Source organism: Ovis aries, chromosome 8 (assembly GCF_016772045.2).
Source record: "Ovis aries strain OAR_USU_Benz2616 breed Rambouillet chromosome 8, ARS-UI_Ramb_v3.0, whole genome shotgun sequence".
Taxonomy (NCBI): Eukaryota; Metazoa; Chordata; class Mammalia; order Artiodactyla; family Bovidae; genus Ovis; species Ovis aries.
This window is the reverse complement of record NC_056061.1, coordinates 84734773-84750049: the sequence shown is the minus strand read 5'-3', so window position 1 is coordinate 84750049 and position 15277 is coordinate 84734773. Positions and strand designations below refer to the sequence as shown.

The window sequence follows — 15277 nt, the reverse complement described above, 5'->3', positions numbered from 1 at the left end:
CATTGAGTGAACCATACAATTCACAGTTTTTCAACACGAGAGCAGAGTGATGGGTCTGGGGTGAACCCAAAGATGAGCAGATACAGTAAAAAAAAAAAAAACCTTAAGAAGGAACTCTAGGATCCAGCCTGTTCACTGTTCGCTGGGTTAACTTTCAGTTCAGGGAAAATTAAAATGTCATAAATGAAAGCCTGGTGGCCTTGGTGCTTTGTGTAAACACGTGCTGACACACACCCCCTCTCCCACCAAGATGAACCTTTGAGGAAAGTTTACATCCCACAAAAGGCGGGCTCAGTCTCTTTGCTGTGAGAAGAAATAAAACAGCTAAAAGACTCTGAAAGTTTTGGCTCAGAAGCCAGATGGTGACATCTGTAGTGGAGGCCTTTTCCTTATAAAATACTTGTTCTTCTTGTTATGCCCTGAGATTAAAATGATTTTCAGATGAGTTGTTGAAACAAGAAGGTGACCGTGGGGAGGATAGGCGGGGAGCAGGGATCCTGTTTCAGGTGAAGACAGCATGAAAAGAACCGGCCTGCAAAGGTTGGGGGGGTGGGCAGGGCAGGGGGGGGGGCAGGGCAGGGGGGGGGATGGGGGGCCGCAGGGGTGGTTTCTCCTGAGACCTCTCTCCTCGGCTCCCAGATGGCCACCTTCTCCCTCCACGTCCCTGAGACAGGAGACCCCGGGTCGAGCCCTGGGTCGGGAAGATGGCCTGGAGGAGGGCATGGCAACCCACTCCGGTACTCTTGCCTGGAGAATCCCAGGGACAGAGGAGCCTGGCGGGCCACAGTCCCGTCAGACACGTCAGAGTGACTCACACTTGAGGCTCCCTCACCCACGCATGCTCGTCCCTCAGTGCCAGTGTCTGTGTCCTAATCGTCTTCTGTGAGGACACCATTGCGCAGTGCCACCTGAGGACCCCACTTTACCTTACATGTGTGCATACTAAGCCGCTTCAGTCATGTCTGACTCTGTGCGACCCCATGGACTGTAGCCCACCAGGATCCTCTGTCCGTGGGGTTCTCCAGGCAAGAATACTGGAATGGGCTGCCATTCCTTTCTCCAGGGGATCTTCCCCAACCAGGCATTGAACCCGCATCTCTGATGTCGCCAGCATTGGCAGGCATGTTCTTTAGCACTAGCGCCACCTGGGAAACCCCATTTTATCTTACTTCCCTCTTCAAAGGTCTTATCTCCAAACACAGGCACATTCTGAGGTGCCGGGGGTTAGGGCTTCCACACATGAGTTTGTGGGGCACAGAATTCAACCCATGATGGCCCTTTCTTCTTTCCACAGTAGGCTTTCAATACAAAAGTAAGACCCTTAACATGGATATATAAATCCTTTATGCAAGAAAACATATGCAGAGTACATCATGCAAAATGCCAGGATGGATGAAGCACAAGCTGGAAGACTCCCTGCACAAGATTGCAGGGAGAAATATCAATAACCTCAGATATGCAGATGACACCACCTTTATGGCGGAAAGTGAAGAGGAACAAAGAGCCTCTTGACGAAAGTGAAAGAGGAGAGTGAAAAAGCTGGCTTAAAACACAACATTCCAAAAACTAAGGTCATGGCATCGAGTTCCATCACTTCATGGCAAATAGATGGAGAATCAATGGAAACAGTGAGAGACTTTATTTTCTTGGGCTCTAGAATCACTGCAGATGGTGACTGTAGCCATGAAATTAAAAGATGCTTGCTCCTTGGAAGAAAAGCTATGACCAACCTAGACACCATATTAAAAAGCAGAGACATTACTTTGCCAACAAACATCTGTCTAGTCAAAGCTATGGTTTTTCCAGTAGTCACGTATGGATGTGAGAGTTGGGCCATAAAGAAAGCTGAGCACCAAAGAATTGATGCTTTTGAACTGTGGTTTTGGAGAAAACTCTTGAGTCCCTTGGACTGCAAGGAGATCCAACCAGTCCATCCTAAAGGAAATCAGTCCTGAATATTCATTGAAAGGACTGATGCTGAAGCTGAAACTCCCAATAATTTGGCCACCTGGTGTGAAGAACTGACTCGTTGGAAAAGACCCTGGTGCTAGGAAAGATTGAGGGCAGGAGGAGAAGGGGATGACAGAGGATGAGATGGTTGGATGGCATCACCAACTCAATGGACATGAGTTTGAGCAAGCTCCGGGAGTTGGTGATGGACAGGGAAGCCTGAAATACTACAGTCCATGGGGTCTCGAAGAGTAAGACACGACTGAGGGACTGAACTGAACTGATGCAAGTAAATAAAGATCAGGTGTGAAATTCTTGGCTGAGATTGTTTTCCTCATATGCTAACACCAGTAACACTTAACTGTAGGTATTTCTTTGCATTGCTGTCTCTTCTGCTAGGCTAGAAACATTTTTGAAGAGAGGAAATGCAACTCATTTTCGAAATGCTTCTGCGGTGCTTGGAACATTCTTTAGTAAAGAGTGAACAGTGTCATCAAAGTAGGACACTTTTTCCTCTTTGCGAAAGGTAGTTTGGCACAGAAAGCATCACTGAGTCAGGGGCGGGAGTAGAGCGAGCTTGGGAAGGGAAAGCAGGCTGTGACCAAACGGGGCCCGCAAGCCCGCCTCTAACCTGCCTGTGTTCTCCTGCAGTTCGTCTTCTGCCGGGACTGTAAGGAGCCGTACCACGAAGGTGACTGCGGCGCCATGATTGAAGCCTCAGGAGCAGTCACTCAGGTAAGCGCCCTCTTCCTTCCCCAGATCGGGGCTCAGGCTCTCGTCGGGGACAGGAGCTGGTTTCTGGAGATCATCAAAGGTTCCAACCTGAAAAAGGAAGGACCAGACTAGCAGCCTACAGCCATGGCTCTGGCTCCCCAGTCATCAGTCCCTCCGAACGACCCCTGTCCTCGGGGGCCTGCTGCAGACTTCCCAACGGTCATGTGTGGTGTGTTGGTTCTTCCATGGGAGTTCTTCCCCAGGGGTAAGTGGAGGAGGGATAAGGAGTCTAGCGTGATCGGCGGAGTCTTTAGAAAAGAGATCAAACGATGTAACAAACTCTGAATCAGGGAAATCAATACTAACTTCACCTTATTTTTTTTTAAGTGCCCTTGTTTAAAGTCTTTGGTGAGAACTCTCCATGAATGACGTGATAGAAGTATTATATGATGCAAAAATATCATTGTTTCTTTAGCAATATTCTTACCAAACTCAGGTCCAGCTCCTTCCTGCTGGAAAATCAATACCTGAGAGGCAGCTGTTGGTAGAAAGGAAAATTGCCTTTGATCAGAAAGCCGGCAATCTGAGGAGATGGTGGACTCAGTGTTGCCCAGAAACCATCTCTGAAGAGTCTGCTCAGCCATGAAGGTTTTTAAGGGGAAAAAGGGAAGTAGTATCGGTGAATTGCTGAGACGGGGGGCAGAGTCGTCATCATCCCCCACTGCGTGCAGGCTTGTTGACTTCTTGTGAGCTTTCTTTGGATGCTCTCTTGTTCACATAGTTTGTTCGAGAGATTACTGAAAGGTAAACTCTGAGGAGATCTGGTCATATGCTAATTGCTTGTTAATCATTCCCACTTCTTTGATCTATGGAAAGAACCAACAGGTTAGACAAGCTATCATATGAACAAAAGATCTGACAGGTGTGCTCCGCCCTGGATGAACAGAGCTTAGGGGCACCTGGTTTAAGACTTACAATGTAGCTTTGCTAAACTGACAAGCAAAGGGGTTTCCTGCTGAGGGTGTCGTCCTGCTAAGAGCCGTGCTATACCGCATTTCAGACTTGATGAGGTAAAGCACATGTCTACTGAGCCTGACTCTCTGAAGTGCTGTATCAGGCTTAAGGAAATGCAGATGTATTTTCTTTTATTTATTGATTATCACTCACTGGAAAAGACCCTGATGCTGGGAAAGCTTGAGGGCAGGAAGAGAAGTGGGTGACAGAGGATGAGATGGTGGGATGGCGTAACCAACTCAATGGATATGAGTTTGAGCAAGCTCCAGGAGATAGTGAAGGACAGGGAAACTGTAGTCCATGGGGTCACAAAGAGTCAGACATGACTTAGTGACTGAACAACAACAATGATCGGCCAAACCTTAGGGGAAAGGAGTAAAAATTTCAACACACTTGATGAATTTGCTCATTATTTTTCTCCTGATAGAGACATTAAGAGGGGTATAAACATGAAATCTACCCAGATAAACCCTGTAGTCATTCTGTTGACAGGAACCTCATCAATAGGCAGAGAAGTTCCAGAACATTTTAATTTCAAAAGTTGAGAACTGTAAATATCAGAATGTTCTAAAGGGCTTCCCTGTGGCTCAGTGATAATCTACCTGCCAATGCAGGTGACGGGTTCAATCCCTGATCTTTGAAGATCCCCATGCTTCAGGGCAGCTAAGTCTGTGCACACAGGTGCTGACCCTGCGTCTGCAAGCTGCAGCTCTTGAAACCATGCACCCTAAAGCCCCAGCTCCACAACAAGAGAAGCCCCTGCAATGAGAAACCCTCGCATCACACCTTAGAAAGGAGCGTGCACCACAAAGAAACAGCACAGCCAAAAAGAAATGAATGTTAACTTTTAAAAACAAAAAAAAATAAAATAAAGCCTGTTTTTTGAAAAAAAAAAAAAAGGCTCTAAAATGAGAGCATAAAGAAGTGAATCCCTATGAGATTCTGTGTAGGTTTCTACTCAATTTAAAGTAACCAAGGAAGCACAGTACATGAGCTCAGGGCTTCTCAGCAGCTCCTACTATGCTGGCCTGACCGTGTTGGGAGCTTTAGGACTGAGCTGCCGTTTCTACAGCAGAGGCAGCACACGCCCTTTCTGTTGACTTATTTTAGCCCCAGGGCACTTGAATGCAAGCTCACTGGGTCTGGAGGTCAGGAATAATGCTGTCCCTGAGACCGCCTCCACCCCCACCCACCCCCACTGCCACCTGGGGACCAGAAGGGCTAGACGGGAAGACAGGCTGATGCTCTTGGATTTGGGTGTCGTCCAGCAGTTCACACCCATCTGTTCATATGATGACAGCATGGACAAGGCCTTCCGAGAAGGGATACCCTAACATCTGTCTATCTGCCAACAGTAGCAGGGAAGTGAAGAACAGCACTGCTTAACCCAAAGCTGTCCAGCGCCTGACCCACTCCATCAACCCCTTCATTCAGGAGGAACCAGCCAACCTCAGTGTTGGCCACTAAGGTCGTCGTTATTAATAAGTCGCTCAGTCGTGTCCGACTCATTTGTGACCCCATGGCCTGTAGCCCACCAGGCTCCTCTGTCCCTGGAGTTCTCCAGGCAGGAATACTGGAGTGGGTAGCCGTTTCCTTCTCCGGGGGATCTTCCCAGACCAGGGAGTGAACCCACATCTCCTGCCTTGGCAAGTGAGTTGCTTAGCACTGAGCCACCAGGGAAGCCCCAGCGGTTAAGGTAGCCCAGATTGAAAAAAGAAAAGGAACTCCAAAACATGGGCGAAGAAGGGTACAGCTGGCCTTACGGACAGATGGCCAGTATCAAGGGGCCTGTGTCTTCAGACACCATCTATTAGCAGGTATTAAACAGCATTTCTACAGGACATTCATCCTGCTAGATTCTCTGAAAAAAATCAGAGAAGTACATTTATCTTCAGAGGCTCACCAGGGAGCTATAGGGGACGCTTATGGGAAAAAAGATAATGGTAATAATACGCTAAAACGAAATGTAGCAAATCCAGTTTTGTATCAGTTCAGTTCAGTCACTCAGTCATGTCCGACTCTTTGTGACCCCATGAATCGCAGCACGCCAGGCCTCCCTGTTCATCACCATCTCCCGGAGTTCATTCAGAGTCACGTCCATCGAGTCCGTGATACCATCCAGCCATCTCATCCTCTATCGTCCCCTTCGCCTCCTGCCCTCAATCCCTCCCAGCATCAGAGTCTTTTCCGATGAGTCAACTCTTCACATGAGGTGGCCAAATTACTGGAGTTTCAGCTTTAGCATCATTCCTTCCAAAGAAATCCCAGGGTTGATCTCCTTCAGAATGGACTGGTTGGATCTCCTTGCAGTCCAAGGGACTCTCAAGAGTCTTCTCCAACACCACAGTTCAAACGCATCAATTCTTCGGCGCTCAGCCTTCTTCACAGTCCAACTCTCACATCCATACATGACTACTGGAAAACCATAGCCTTGACTAGATGGACCTTAGTCGGAAAAGTAATGTCTCTGCTTTTGAATATGCTATCTAGGTTGGTCATAACTTTTCTTCCAAGGAGTAAGCGTCTTTTAATTTCATGGCTGCAGTCACCATCTGCTGTGATTCTGGAGCCCAAAAAAGTAGCCTGACACCGTTTCCACTGTTTTCCCATCTATTTCCCATGAAGTGATGGGACCGGATGCCATGATCTTCGTTTTCTGAATGTTGAGTTTTAGGCCAACTTTTTCACTCTCCTCTTTCATTTTCATCAAGAGGCTTTTTAGTTCCTCTTCACTTTCTGCCATGAGGGTGGTGTCATCTGCGTATCTGAGGTTATTGATATTTCTCCCAGCAATCTGGATTCCAGCTTGTGTTTCTTCCAGTCCAGCATTTCTCATGATGTACTCTGCATAGAAGTTAAATAAGCAGGGTGACAATATACAGCCTTGACGTACTCCTTTTCCTATTTGGAACCAGTCTGTTGTTCCATGTCCAGTTCTAACTGTTGCTTCCTGACCTGCATACTATGGCTCAGATCATGAACTCCTTATTACCAAATTCAAATCCCAGTTTTGTATAATGCTTCCCTAAGAAAGTCATGAAGGGCAGGTCAGAGCTTGTCAAGAGGACAGGGGAATAAGGTGACATAGAACGTTCCAGCAGAGGGCACCAAATGGACAAAGTACAGAAGCAAGGTTCTCTCCAGCTAGACTTCTGTTCATCCCTGTATCCTGAGGCTCAAGACAGTACCTGGTGCATTGGCATCTAATAGGTGTTTGTTGAGTGATGATGGTGTCAGTTGAAGAAAAATGCACACCCTAAAAGCTGTGAATTAAGTTTTTATCCAGGGACCTTACAGAGGACTATAGCCAGGAGACAGACTCTCAGATCTGAAGATGTAAGAGAGGAGCAGAATAATAGGAGTTTTTGTTTTTTTCTGGTAATAGTTTGTGCTGAAAAAAAGAAAGAATGGAGTCAACCAGCAAAGGTTAAGTTAATCACTCAGTCATGTCCGACTCTTTGTGATCCCACGGACTGTAGCTTGCCCCAGCTCCTCTGTCCATGGAATTCTCCAGGCAAGATACTGGAGTGGGTTGCCATTTCCTTCTCCAGGGGATCTTCCCCACCCAGAGCTCGAAGCCGGGTCTCCTGTACTGCAGGCAGATTCTTTACCAACTGAGCCACTGGGGAAGCAAAGATTACTGCTAATCACACAAAACAGACCTCTCATGTTAATGGTTTTAGTGCTTTTCTTTGGGTGGGAAGGTACAAGGGTCTGGGCTCTGAAATTATCCCTTCGATGTACATCTAAACTGCCTCGGCCGGTGCCCAGGGCACAGAGCGGCCCCTGCTTTTCTACACTCTGAACTCCCCTCAGGGGCTACCCCTCAGGGGAGAGGCCGCTGCCGTGGCGATGGCCTGATTTTGGGCAACGTTCCCTTTCCGCAGTGGCATCTATCAAGGAAAAGAGGTTCTTTCATTTCTTCAATAGTATAAAACGCCTCTAACAGGTTAGGCTTTGTTCTCATTGTGGGGATAAAGTGCCTGCTCTCATGGAGTTTGTGTTACTTTATTAGATGTCACAGGCTCCCCAGGTGGCTTTGTGGCTTAAAAAAAAAAAAAAAAAATCCACCTGCAATGCAGGAGACATAGGAGATTCAGATTCCATCCTGGGTCAGGAAGGTCCTCTGGAGGAGGAAATGGCAACCCATTCCAGTGTTCCTGCCTGAAAAATCCCATGCACAGAGGAGCCTAGTGGGCTACAGTCAGTCCATGGGGTTGCAAAGGGTCGGACATGACTTAGCAACTGAGCACACACACATTAGATGCCACAGGGTTGCACAGTCAATATGATAGGCATTCCAACAAGGAATCTTTAATCCTAGACAGGGATATCCAAGAGAGGATTCAGGAAGAGACAGCTCTGGAATAAGACCTCTCTAAAGTGAGCCTCCTTCCTACCTGGTGCCCCTGGTAACTGAACCAGGCCTCATATTTCTTTTATTTCAAAATGAAGCTAATGGCCCAACCAAACTGGAAAATTCTGCTGGTTCACTACTGCCTGAGAACAGAAGGCAACTGGAGTTTGGAGGGTTTGCTGCCATTTCTGTCTAAGTCTCTGACCCATTGAGGGTCCTCCTCAGATGCACATGTGAAGAGACTATAATTGAAGGGTCACGGAGGACCTGCAGTTGGGGGGAAGGGTCGCAAGAACCAAAATTGATGGGGAAGGTCTGAGAGCCCAACATCGGGGGGAGCTGTGACTGCCCCAGGCCTGAAGAGAGAGGAGGCGGAAAGGGTGTTTCACAGGGACCCGCCTCAAGGGCTGGAGCCACAGAGGAGCTCTGCAAAGAGACGCAATTGGGGGGCGGGGAGTCTGCATTTCCAGGAGTGGACCCAGAGCTGGATGGGAGTGACTACCACACCTTGACTTCCCCACCCATCCTCTGGGCTCTTGCTCACATCTCCCCCCAGCCACACCCAGCTGAAAGCCAGCCTCAAAGGATTCAGCCTTCCATATGCAAGGCAGAGAGAGAAAAGAACCCAGGATAACCAGTATATTCTCCACGTCTCCGGTTTCCTCGTTTCACCCAGAACGACTCTTGGACACGGAGAAGGATGAACCCAACAATCTATTTCATCAAACCGAAAGAGCCAATTCCATTTGGCAAGAGAATGAAGGGTTTTTATTTTCCTAGAGCCAGTTTATTTTCTGTTTCCTTCATTTCTCTCAGACCACAGTGATCTTCAAATGGGTGACCTCTGCAATCCCATTGACCTGAAACCTTTGAAAGGATGGCTCTCCACACACCTGACAATAAAAATCTCATCGCAGCCTCCCCTCCTGGGATGGAAGGCTTCAGATGAACCCTCATGTCTGAATGTTGCTAATACAACAAAATACCATCATTAGCCTTCTTCAAATTTCCTTTCAATTCAATTCACTTGTAAGGCTTTTCCTTTCAGCCGTCCGTGGCTACGCTCCACTGTTCTCCCTTGAAAGCTGAGTGGTTTCTGGGCCTTGATATGACATTATCCAACCAGACAAGCCTGTGTCTCCTGGGGCCCAATCAGGCTTTTCCCATCAACTAAGCTGTTTGACCCTACACTTAATGCATTTTTTGATTAATGCAATATTTAAAACAAACAAACAAACTCAAAAATTGGTTTTAAATTGGTTTTAAAATATTGAACGAGCTTGAAGTCGAAACTGCTGGGGGTTTGGGGAATCAGTGACAGAAGATCAATCCTTCTCGGGCTAATGAGAGTCCAGCCCCATTTGCTGCTTCTTGCTCGAGCCAGGGTGTTCTCCTCCGTGCGTTCCCCTGGAGGCTCTCTAATAAGTAAACACTTGCTCTTGTAAACCACATAAATTGATTCGTTCTCCCAAGGGTTCTAAGTAGTTAACGTTCCTCCTCCTATTCAACAAGAAGGCAAACTGAGACTTCCAGAGTTATAGCGGTGTTGCCCAAAGCCACAGAGGAGATTGTTTTCATTGGCTGCACCTGCTCAAAGGAGTCTGGGAACAGTGACCCCTCTCTCTGAGGCATAAATCTGCAGTGTCTTATGGGAGTGTGCACCCCTGCCTGCCAAGCTCCTACTCGACCTGCAAGAGCCAGAGCATGTGTTACCTCCTCCATGAAGCCATGTGCCCAGCCCACGACTTCCTCCAAGCTCTCAGACTACTATACAGACCTCTGTGATCGATTCATCACGTTGAAATGCTATTTCCTTGGATCTTCCCTCAGATTCTGAGCTTTTCTTGGTGCAAGATTTGTACATGTTTTGTCTGTATAACACCAGTGTCCAGCCCTTAGGTGGTACCCATTAAATGTTAGTGAATGAATGATGACCCCCCACTTTCATCCTCACGTGTCCAGTCTCACTGTGAGGCTGGGAAAGCATGCTACAGGAATGGGGAGGGGGACGGAGGCCAAGATGGTGACACAGGAGCCCCTGAGCCCCCCGCTTCTCATGGCCACACAAAACCCACAGGCGCACCTAGGAGATAATAATACAGGTTCAGTTCCAGACCATCGCAACAAGGCAATATCACAGTCAAGCAAGTCTCACAAATGTTTTTGTTTCCCAGTGCATATAAAAGTTATGTTTGCCCTGTATTGTATTCTATTACGTATACAATATCAATGTGTTCGGAAAATACAGACCTTAATAAGATGCTATTGTTCATTCACTAAGTTGGGTCTGCCTTTTTGCGACCCTATGAACTGCAGCACACAAGGCTCCTCTGTCCTTCACTATCTCCCCAAGTTTGCTGAAACTCATGTCCATTGAGTCGATGATGCCATCCAACCATCTCATCCTCTGTCATCCCCTTCTTCTCTTGCCTTCAATGTTTCCCAGTGTCAGGCAGGGTCTTTTCCAATGAGTCAGTTCTTCACATCAGGTGGCCAAAGTATTGGAGTTTCAGCTTCAACATCAGTCCTTCCAGTGTATACTCAGGACTAATTTTCTTTAGAATGGACTGGTTGGATCTCCTTACAGTCCAAGGGACTCTCAAGAGTCTTCTCCAACACCACAGTTCAAAAGCATCAACTCTTCGGTGCTCAGTCTTCTTTATGGTCCAACTCTCACATCCGTACATGACTACTGGCAAAACCATAGCTTTGACTACATGGAGCTTTATCGGCAAAGTGATGTCTTTGTTTTTTAAAATGCTGTCTAATGGTACCCACTCCAGTACTCTTGCCTGGAAAATCCCATGGACAGAGGAGCCTGGTAGGCTGCAGTCCATGGGGTCGCTAAGAGTCGGACATGACTGAGCAACTTCACTTTCACTTTTCACTTTCATGCATTGGAGAAGGAAATGGCAACCCGCTCCAGTGTTCTTGCCTGGAGAATCCCAGGGACGAGGGAGCCTGGTGGGCTGCTGTCTCTGGGGTCGCACAGAGTTGGACATGACTGAGGCGACTTAGCAGCAGCAGCAGCAGCAACGTGGTCATCAAGCGGGCAGGGCGAGTTCACCTCTGGGAAGCAGCCCAGCCTTGCCCTCTGGAGCTCAGTGCTGTCGCTGGGCTGGGCGTGTGGGTGGCAAGGATGCTCTGGGGTGAGCTGTTAGGAAGTCTGTGATCTCTGTCTCGAGCAGCAGGTTGGGGGTGTCATAGTCTACATTGAAATATATCGATTAAAGAACGCAGGCTGCCAGGGCTGGGGAGTAGCGGCTTTCAACACCTCCTGATGTTGCTGTTGGGCTTCCCTAGTGGCTCAGGGGTAAAGAACCTGCCTGCCAGTTCAGGAGACATAAGAGACACAGGCTTGATCCCTGGGTCGGGAAGATCCCTTGGAGAAGGGATTGGCAACCCGCTCCAGTGTTCTTGCCTGGAGAATCCCAGGGACGGGGGAGCCTGGCAGGCTGCCGTCTGTGGGGTTGCACAGAGTCGGACACGACTGGAGCGACTTAGCAGCAGCAGCAGGAGGGCCATCATAGCTTTTCTTCCAAGGAGCAAGTGTTGAGGCTGCTGACTGATCAGGGTGGTGGTTGCTGAAGGTTGGGGTGGCTATGGAAATCTCTCAAAATAAGACAGCAATGAACTCTGCCACATGGATCGACTCTTCCTTTCACGAACAATGTCTCTGTAGCATTTCTCCCACAGTAGAGCTGCTTTCACAATTGAGGTCAATCTTCTCAAATCCTGCCACTGCTTTTTATCAAGCCAGTTTAGGTAATATTCTAAATCACTTGTTGTCGTTTCAACCATCGTCACAGCACCTGCCCCAGGAGTCAATTCCATCTCAGGAAACAACCCTACTTGTTCACCCACAAGAAGCAGCTCCTTACCCATAAAGCGCACCATGAGATTGCAGCACTTCAGTCCCATCTTCAGGCTGCAATGCTGGGTCTCTGTTTCCACCGCATCAGCCGTTCCTTCCTCCCTTGAGAACTTAAAGCCCTCAAAATCACCCTTGAGGACTGGAACCAGTTTCTTTCAAACTCCCATGAATGTTCATATTTTGGCCTCTTCCCATGAGTCATGAATGTTCTTCGTGGCATCTCAAATGCTGAGTCCTTTCCAGAGGTATTCAGTTTACTTTGCCAAAATCGACCAGAGGAATCGCTATCTAGGGCAGGTATAGCCTCATGACGTGTGTTTCTTAAATCGTAAGACTTGAAAATCAAAGTGTCCCTGACGCTTGGGCGGCAGAAGGGATGTTGTCCCAACAGGCGTGAGAACAATGTGAGTCTCGTTGTGCGTCTCCGTCAGGGCTCTGTGGTCACCAGGTGCCCTGTCAGTGAGTAGAAACACCTTGAAAGGACCCTTTTCCGAGCAGCAGGTCTCAGCCGTGGGCTGGAAGTACTCAGTGAGCCGTGCTGTGAGTGCGTGTGCTGTCGCCCAGGCTGTGCTGCTGCTTCTCTTGAGCACAGGCAGAGCGCGATTCTTAAGGGCCCTGGGATTCGGGGATGGTAGATGCGCCTTGGCTCCAACTTATCTCTGACTCCATGGACGTGAGTTTGCGCAAGCTCTGGGAGCTGGTGATGGACAGGGAAGCCTGGCGTGCTGCAGTCCATGTATCGCAATGAGTCGGACACGACTGAGCAACTGAACTGAGCTGAAGTCACCAGCTGCATTCACCCCTAACAAGAGGATGAGCCTGTCCTTTGAAGCTTTGAAGCCAAGCACTGACTTCTCCTCTCTAACTGTAAGAGTGCTGGATGGCATCTTCTTCTAAGATAACGCTGTTTCCCCTGTTGTTCAGTGTAACCGCCTTCATGACTTAGCTAGATCTTCTCGATAACTTGCCGCAGCTTCTACATCAGCCCGTGCTGCTTCACTCTGCACTTTTATCTTATGGAAGTGATGTCTTTCCTTAAACCTCATAAGCCAACCTCTGCCAGCCTCAAACCTTTCTTACGTAGCTTCCTCACCGCTCTCAGCCTCCATAGAATTGAAGAGAGTTAGAGCCTTGCTCAGGGCTTTCCCGGTGGCTCACTGGTAAAGAATCGCCTGCAATGCAGGAGACACAGGTTCAGTCCTTTCAGGAAGATCCCCTGGAGGAGGGCATGACAACCCACTCCAGTGTTCCTGCCAGGAAAATCCCATGTTCAGAGAAGCCTGTGGACTACAGTCCATGCGGTCACAAAGAGTCAGACACGCTGAAGTGACTGAGCACAGAGTCTGGATCCCGCTTTAGTTTAAGGGAGTGTTGTGGTTGGCTTGGTCTTCTCTCCAGGTCATATAGCCTTCTCCACAACCACGCTAAGGCTGTTTTCACTCTCGTGTCCTTTGTGTGTTCACTGGAGTAGCACTTTAAATTTCCTTCAAGAACCTTTCCCTTGCATTCAGAACTTAGCAGTTTGGTGCAGGAGGTCTGGCTTTCAGCCTGTCGAGGCTTTGGACATGCCTTCCTCACTAAGCTTAGTCACTTCTAGCTTTTGATGTAAAGTCGGAGACTTGTAACTCTTCCTTTCACTTAGAGACCTTTGAGGGTTATTGATTGGCCTAATTTCCATCCTGTTGTGTCTCAGGGAATAGGGAGGCCTGAGAAGAGGGAGAAAGGCAGGGGAACTCGTAGTCTCCAGGGCAGTCACAACACACACATTTCTCAGCTAAGTTCAGGGTCTTGTACGGGCATGATTCAAGGTGCCTCAGAACAATTGCAACAGTAACGTCAAGGGTCACTCGTCACAGATCACCATAATCCATATAATAATAATGGAAAAGTTTGAAATATCACAGGAATTACCAAAATGTGACACAAAAACTCAAAGTGCGCAAATGCAATTGAAACAGTGAATATCTGTGAAGCACAGTAACGTGAAACATATTGAAACCAGCTCGGACTGTACAGCCACCCGCCATAGAGTGACAGGGACGCAGGGGCCAGCTGAGTGACTCCTGCACGCCAGACAGAGGAGAAGACGCCCACATGGAAACAGGCAGCAAAGGCTGACACACTCCTGCACTAAAACCCGTCTCCCAGGATCTCCCTGGCCGTCCAGCAGTTAAGACTTGGCGCTTCTACTTCGAGGAGCACAGGTTTGATCTTGCATGCCATACAGTGCCCCAGGTGGCAAAGAATCTGCCTGCCAATGCAGGAGCTGCAGGAAACACAGGTCTGATCCCTGGGTCCCTGGGTCAGGAAGATCCCTTGGAGTGGGAACAGAGGAGCCTGGCAGGCTACAGTCCACGGGGTCACAAAGAGCCAGATATGACTGAGTGATTGAGCATGACCCGTGCAGCACAGCAAAAAAAATCCCCACCCCGGGGTTGACCCTTGGAACTGCAAGGGAGCCCCCAGCACGCAGCTTCTCCCCAAGGACCAAAGGGGTTTGGACCCCACATCTTGTGCACCAACTGTTAGGATTCCGGCTGGAGGGACTGACTCCCAAAGCAGCTAGCTCTAAAAACCAATGGCGCTTGTGTCGGTGAGACCCACAAGACTGTAGCAAACCAAGAAGTAATTCTTAACAAGACGCGCAGCACTCGCCATGGCTCTCCCCACAGGGCTTAGTGCAGAGGGCGCAGGCAAGATCATCTCACGGTCTTTCCGTGAGAGAGGCGGTCTGCATACTTGACAGAGTTTAGCACGCACTTGGGGCGGGCTGTGACCACTGAAGACCAGGGAAGCCAGGGCACAGTTCCCCTGCCTTCTGTCTGCAGCCCAGGACGAGTCACTGGCGTCTCTCTGGAAGGAGCCTGTACACACGTCTGCACTGCAGCTCTTAAGGCTGCTGCCCTCAGAACAGATCGCATACCGCCCTGATGGATAACGAGGCTTCCACTCATGAGTCCCGCGGGACTGGAGCAAACGAAGCAATTCTGAGCTGGCTGCCCCTCCAGGACTCAGCACAGAGGGAGCAGACCGAAGGGGGGAAAAAATGCCTACCTTCCATCCTGAAAGGGGTGTTTTAAAAGTGCCACCTGGGGCCCAGGCTTCTAATTTAGTGGCCTCCAGGGGCTGAGTGCAGCTCTTCCCAGAAGCTAGGGAAGCAGGCAGACACGGCTCCCCCCTTTCCCCCGTCAGCCTGCTCCAATAATGGAACCGAGGCCTGAGCATCTCGCAGGAAGGAGTTTGTACACAGCCAGCTTTTGCAGCTCCCACTTGAGGTGACCCCACCCACCTGGGGTCACCTGGCCCTAACAGCCAAAGGGGCTTGCGTGCATGAGTCCCGCGGGACTGGGGCAAACAAAGAAGCAGTC

General features: G+C 48.9%; 1 protein-coding gene across 3 annotated transcripts in view; it reads left to right on the top strand.

The window, feature by feature from the left end:
- The window catches only part of PRKN (parkin RBR E3 ubiquitin protein ligase), a 1230807-nt gene that overhangs the window by 1187969 nt on the left and 27561 nt on the right, over positions 1-15277 (top strand). For all 3 annotated transcript variants that reach the window (XM_027972640.2, XM_060419883.1, XM_027972639.2), the window contains one exon: positions 2602-2685. In XM_027972640.2, the coding sequence (XP_027828441.2) occupies positions 2602-2685 (84 nt within the window). The remainder of the gene's footprint in view (positions 1-2601; positions 2686-15277) is intronic.